Source organism: Dipodomys ordii, unplaced genomic scaffold (genome assembly GCF_000151885.1).
Source record: "Dipodomys ordii isolate 6190 unplaced genomic scaffold, Dord_2.0 Scaffold18, whole genome shotgun sequence".
In the NCBI taxonomy this organism is placed as follows: Eukaryota; Metazoa; Chordata; class Mammalia; order Rodentia; family Heteromyidae; genus Dipodomys; species Dipodomys ordii.
The window spans coordinates 6,675,497-6,682,200 of record NW_012267234.1 but is presented as its reverse complement, the minus strand read 5'-3'; the positions used below and the strand labels follow the sequence as shown (position 1 = coordinate 6,682,200).

Here is a 6,704-nt window from a genome sequence, read left to right as displayed (position 1 = left end):
TACCAAAAAAGACAAAAAAAAAATACAGTTACAAAAAAATATATATATGTACAGAGACATGTCCCCAAGACAGACATAGTCCAAATCTTGGCAGAATGTTAGCTGAGACACAGACAAAAATGAGGATGTTAACCCTAGTTATTTGCTTTTCTTTTCCATGAGGGGGCTAGAGAAGGCAAGGGATCAACTAACGTAGTTGGACCACACTGAAGAGTTCTGATGCGGGTTTTGTGAATTAATACTTTAAAAATAATATTTGTGTTTCCATTTAGATACACATTTCCGTTATTTAAATGCTACAGCCACCCACCAGAAGAGGAAATTTATCTCCCAAAAAGGATCCATGTGGGTTAATTTCTAAGTAAATACAAAAGAACTCTGCTGCCCATGGAAACCACAAGGTTTTTATTTTGCTCAACTCCTATACTAAATATGGTCTAATTCCTGAGGATTCGTAATGGTGATTTATAACCGTCAGGGGCAGGTGTCCCATCTGATAAGCGTCCCTCCTCCCTTCTCCCCACTGCCTCACAGGAAGCAGACAGACAGCCTTGGCTGCTCCTTAGGCCCTTCCTATTTTCACCTCTCTAGATTCAGGCCCCAATCCCAAGTACCCAAACCTCTACATAAACTCATCTTGCCTTAAATGTCAGACATAATTACCATGTGACTGCATTGTGTTCTTTCCTGCAGCCGTTTGAAAAGGGAACAGGTGAAAAAACTCTTCCTATCAAACACAGGATGAAATCAGGCTACGCCGAAGGAGTATGTCAGATGGAATTAACATAAATGTTTGAAATACATAACCAGAAGGTCTAACTACTATGAGGCTAAGTTAAGGAGCAGGTGTCACACTAATAAAAGACAGAAGTTTAGGACTTGACAGAAATTACCCCCTAGTATGGCTCAAAGGTTCAGGGCTGGGACTCCATAGTGAGACTAATTGCTGCATAAGTTAATTAGGCTAGGCCAGAGGTCTAGACCCTCTCTGTCAGCTACAGAACAAAACAAACAGTCTCTAATGTGCTTACAGTAGGCCTACTTGGTTTGAAGATGCTGTTTTAAAATAAACTAAAACAGAACTAGAATGAAGTATTACAGAATATCATCATAAGAATAATCATTTTTAAAATGTTAAAATATTGCATAGAAAAGTGTCCTGTAGTGCACTTTGTAAATCTAGGCTTTAATGATTAAAAAAAACAAAATGAAACAAAAAACAAAAAACTTCATAACCTAAAAATATATGACTGAAGTCAGAATTACCAAGCCTGAAGATTTTACCATTAGATCTCAGAAGATTCTCGGATTCTTTATTTTCAGAATCATGATTAAATGTTGTCCTTTGAACACTCAGGATAACATAGTTTAAAAATATCTAAGTACTGTGTACAAGCCAATTCTATGGTCTTTATTCTCTGTTCTCTCTGCATAGACGCTCTGACTGGCACCAGCAGGGACATAAAATCATTGCTAATGTTTTTAAGTCTAGGCTGACTCTTTTTTCCTTCTCATGTTAGTCAATTATTCAACAAGGTACATCTGAGTGTTTGTTGAACAGTAAAGGTCTGAATAGCTCATTTAAGAGCACGTGAAAATATTTTAATGAGCCTTAGCCTTGGCAATAGAACAGGAGACTCTTAACCCCCCTTATAATAGGCATCAATTGAGTCTGAGTTAAAATAGACCACAGTGACAGTGATATCATCCCTGTACATCCTGGCTAGGTCTTCTGGCAACGTCAGCATTGCAGCCAGCCGCTCGGGCTCCATCTCCCCATACTCGTTGCTCCCAATGGCATGTCTGATCAGATGTGTAGCTGCATTCTGGTCAGCCGTGTGGAGCCCACTGGCTTTTCTTTGCAGCAGCAGACTCTGCATGAGCCCTAGGTTGGTGGGTCTCTGGGCCAGGTCTGGCTTGTGGTGATCCGCCTTGGATAGGTGCCCCGCCACAAGTCTCAGCACGTCCTCGTTGCCCAGCATGTCCCATAGGCCATCTGAAGCCAGCACGAGGAACTTATCCTGAGGCCTCAGCCTGTGGTATGTAACCTCAGGCTTGGCAGTCAGGTAGGGTGGAGTATAATAGTAGGGTGGGGTGAACTGGTAGATGTTGAGGGCCTCTGTGTCAAAGCCCCTCTCTAAGACACTGCGTTGTAGTTCTTTACTCCACTTCAGCTGCACATCGCCAAAGGCCCTGCAGGGTATGAGGACACCCAGTAGTCTGTCATCCATGATAAGTGTCCTGTCCTCTGACTCAGGGTGTTCCCTCTTAAGTCGGGACAGTTCGGCCTGATTCCAGGCATTGTGGTCACGAGTGAGCGGTAAACAAGTCCATCTGCCATTGTCTTCTTGGACGCCAAGGATGGCCCGGCAGTCACCAGCATTTGCCACATGCAAGTGAACTCCATTGATATGGGCCATGCAAGCTGTTGCCCCAGAGAAAGCCACTTGGAGTAACAGGTTCTTTGCCACATCATCTTCCAGTGGGGCCTGAACTTCCAGGGAGATGTCAGAATCCAGTCTCTGGAAGGAGTGCATCAGCGCTTCCTCAATGCTCAGCCCCATCTCCATGTGCAGGTCAAGCAGTTCCTGCCAATAGACACGGAGGTGGTCCAGATGCACTGATGTGACATCCTTGTAGATACTGTCCCCTGGGTGCTTGAGCCACTGCAGGATTGGCAGCAGGGGTTTCATATTCTCCATCGCTTCCTCCATCTGCTCCAACGTCTGGTGGGACATCAGGGACACTGCCATGTAGTAAAAGAGTCTCTCACTCACTGCTTGAGCACACGCATGACCACCGTGTCCATCAAAGATGCCGAACATGAGCCCATTGGTCTGCAGACAGGAAGCAACACCTTGCCGGTCCTCCACTGGGGAATTGGCAGCCAGCTGGTTGCTCTCAAAATGCAGCACGGAATTTGGGACTCCACTGACCAAATCAATCTTGTGGGCTGACTCACCAGCTCGAAGCACTTCATTTACCTGCTCGGGACTGAGCTGCAGGTGGAAATCCTCTTCCTCTGTTGATGTGTGCCGGTAGGCTTTTTGTAGAGGGAAGCTATTACAAAGGGATCTGCTTTTCAGAGAAGGAGTTGCCTGGCAAAGGAGTCTCCATTTCAATTGATTCCCATTTGTGACACTCCTTGAATATAAGCGTCTGCCCCCTTGTAAAGTGGCAATTCGGTTCCTGGCAGAATGAAAGACCCAAGACACAGTACTTGACATTCTGAAACTAGCCCAGCAAGTAGAGGTTTCTGTTTTTGTTTTTGTTTTTAAGCCTGCAAAATAAGGAAGAGGTTAATCAGGTTTTTATATATTCTACTTTTTTTGTTGTTGTTGTTGGTCATGGGGCCTGAACTCTGGGCCTGAGCACTGTCCCTCAGCTCTTCAACTCAAGGCTGGCGCCCTACTATTTGAGCCAAAGCGCCACTTCCGGCTTTTTCTGCTTATGTGGTGCTGAGGAATCGAACCCAGGGTCTCATGCATGCAAGGCAAGCACTCTACCACTGAGCCACCTTCCCAGCCCCTATATTCTACTTTTATAGAGCCACTGATGGTATTGTTCCTTCCTCCCAAGTGGCCTATGGTTCTTGTTACTCTCCTTCCAAAATCCTTTCTTATGCCAGAGCCTAGTGGCCAGTTTCTGTGTCACAATCTCTCTAGCAGACTAGAAATGCTCATTTAGATATCCGTTTCCCTGCTAATCTGTACACAGCATGAATTAAGGAACTGTAGCTGCCTTATCACATGTTCTCCAGTATCCAGCCCTGGTTCCCAGTACTGGTTAAATGTGGTATGTTCGGATGCCTAAAGGCACATGAGTGTGACCCTAGCTGTCTAGCATCAGAACACTGCTTCATTAGTCTGAACTCCCATTATTCACTAGTGGAATTTGAATATTAGTAGTCTAAGAACGGTTTATTAAAATATGACCTGCTGGGTGCTGGTGGTTCATACTTATAATCCTATCTACTCAGGTTGCTGAGATCTGAGGAAAAAAAGCCAGCCCAGGCAGGAAAGTGAAACTCTTATCTCCAATAAACCACCAGAAAACGGCAAGTGGAAGTGGCACTGTGGCTCAAGTGGTAAAGCACTCACCGTGAGCTGAAGAGCTCAGGGACAGCACTTAGGCCCAGAGTAAAGCCCCACAACCAACATTCATACACACACACACACACACAACCTTTTCTTCAAAAAAAAAAGGTACTTATTGTTTTTGTCATTAAGTAGATATTCATCAAGTAGTTCTGAACATATTTTTTATGTGGTATCTCTGAATCCTGCATTCCTGTTAGTAATTTTTTTTATTTAATGGACACACTATATACCATTTTGGCATAAGTAATCACACTTTACTTATCTGTTCACTATTGCTGAAAATTTGGAGGTTGTTTCCACTAACCTACTATTTTGTTTATGTGCAGATATTTGGGGCCTGAACTCAGAGCCTGGATGCTCTTAGCTTTTTCCCACAAGGCTAGTGCTTTTCCATATGAGTCATATCTCTACTTTCTACTTATTTGGTGGTGTAATTGGAGATAAGAGTCTCACTGAGGGCTGGGAATGTGGCTCAGTGGTAAAGTGCTTGCCTAGCATGCATGAAGCCCTGGGTTTGATTCCTCAGTACCACATACACACAAAAAAAAGCTGGAAGTGGTGTGGTGGCTCAAGTGGTAAAGGGCTAGCCTTTAGCAAAAGAAGCTCAGGAACAGTGCCCAGGCCCTGGATTCAAGCCCCAGGACTGGTTTAAAAGACAGAGAGAGGGTGGGGGGAGAGACAGTGAGTCTCTTGCTGAACTTTCCTGCCCTGGATATCTGGCTTTGAATCATGATCCTCAGATCTCAGCCTCCTGAGCAACTAGTTTTACAGGTGTGATCCACTAGCCCCCAGCTTTAATGTATTTTTTAAATACCCAACTGCAGAGCCTAGCTGCTGGATCATCATTTGAGGCTAACATGGCACAAAAATCTGAGACCCACTCCCCTATCCCAACCAATAAAACGCTAGGCACAATACTGGGAGCCTTTCATCTCAATTACTGGGAAAGCATAAATGGGAGGATTGCAGTCCAGGCCATAAGCTAGGAAAGACAAAAGGGGGTGGGGTGGGCCTAGGGGCTTAATCCAAGGGATAGAGAACGTGGCTGGCAGCTGCAAAGCCTTGAGTTTGAACCCTGGTACCACCAAAGAAATGAAACAACACCCGAGAGACCAAAACACCAAACTACATAGCCTTATGCCGTAACCTTTTCCTCACTTAGATTTTATTCTGCATATTTTCCAAAGGAGGAATCAGCCAGTAGGTCAAGGGGTATTAACTCATTAATTTCCCAAAAGTTTCACATCTGTTTCCATAAAGGCATAAATGTAAGTTTGCTGATACCTATTTTTTCTGGGGAAAGCAGGGAAACCCATTCTCTGGGGAGGGGACGGCTCATTTCCTCCGTGTTTGGGAGATTTCATTTACGCATCCTGCCCTGCCCAAGTTACTCTCTGGACTCTGGAGAGCACCCAACGTTGAGAATCGTCCCCTCTCCACCCACCCTCCTGACCCAAGAGGTCAGTCCGGGACACAGAGGGCTCGGGACACTCCTGGGCCTGGCAGCGATGGCAGGCGATGATGCGCGGCGACCTCTCAAACCATCTCGGTTCCCTAAAGAAACCAGTTCGAGTCTCGGGGCCCACAACCTCGAAGATAAGTGAGCGGGTTCTGTGGTCCAGAAAACCCGACCTCCCTGCAGCCCCCAGCGGCCAGAGCCCAGAGAGGTACTCCCGAGTCAACCCACCGGGGAGGTGTCTCTGCGCCTCGGCTTCCCGCGGGAGAAGACGGACGCCGAACCCACCCGGTGCTGCGCGGCTAAAGCGCGTCCCCGCCGCTCCGCAGCGCGCCCCCGCCCGACCCCGGACCCACGTGGCGCGCACGCGCGAGTGGCGTGACTGTGACTGCGGCGCGCGCGCGCGAGTGGCGTGACCGTGACCGGCCCCGAACTGGTCCCGCCCTCCAACTCACCTCACCTCCCCTCCGCTCCGCTGCTCCCCTCCGCCCCATCACCTGAGCGGGTGCGCGCGCCGGAAAGAGCTAGGGGCCCCGGGAGCCCGGTAGTGGAGGAGGAATCCCCGTCCCATCGTTCATCCATCCCCTTGCTTACCTGGGACCTCCGTCCCCTTCTCACCAGCTCGGCACCCGGTCCCTGGCCCTCGACTCAGCAGCGCCTGCGCACAACGCAGAGGCGGCGGGCTGCTACTCCCGGGTCCTACTTCCCTGAACAGGCTGAGTGAGAGTCGGGAACCAGCTCCTGAAGAAAGTGCCCTCCCGCCACTTCTGATTGGTTGGCCTGCGAAGGCGTGTCCTCGAAAGACAGCAATGTTACCCAATAGATGAAGAGGACAAGAGGAAAGGCCGCAAGGCGGGCAGGGACCAAGCACCACCCCTCACCTTACCCGCCCTAATTCTGATAGTATTAAAGCGTCTGGTCACCCGACCCACAATCACGTGCCTGACGCCCTCCAACCATTACGAGATTTCCCCTCTGCCCTCCCCCTCTGCACGTCGAACTTGGAGGCCTCTTCAATTCTTTAAAACTCCATTCCTACGTAGAGCTCTCCAGGCCTTACTTCTAAGTCCCACATTTTAGGACATCCAGACACCAGGACAGTTGTCCTGGGGGCCCCAGGAGTGTCTCAAGCATAACTTATCTTGACC

General features: G+C 47.9%; 1 protein-coding gene across 1 annotated transcript; it reads right to left on the bottom strand.

Annotated features, from left to right (window-relative positions):
* Pdp2 (pyruvate dehyrogenase phosphatase catalytic subunit 2) lies at nt 1–6,253 on the bottom strand. Its single transcript, XM_013013009.1, has 2 exons — nt 6,151–6,253; nt 1–3,280 (listed from the first exon to the last, which is right to left on the bottom strand). Exon 2 carries the CDS (start codon nt 3,225–3,227, stop codon nt 1,641–1,643), a length of 1,587 nt encoding a protein of 528 aa, XP_012868463.1. The 5' UTR covers nt 3,228–3,280; nt 6,151–6,253; the 3' UTR covers nt 1–1,640.
* Between the last annotated feature and the right edge of the window lie 451 nt (nt 6,254–6,704).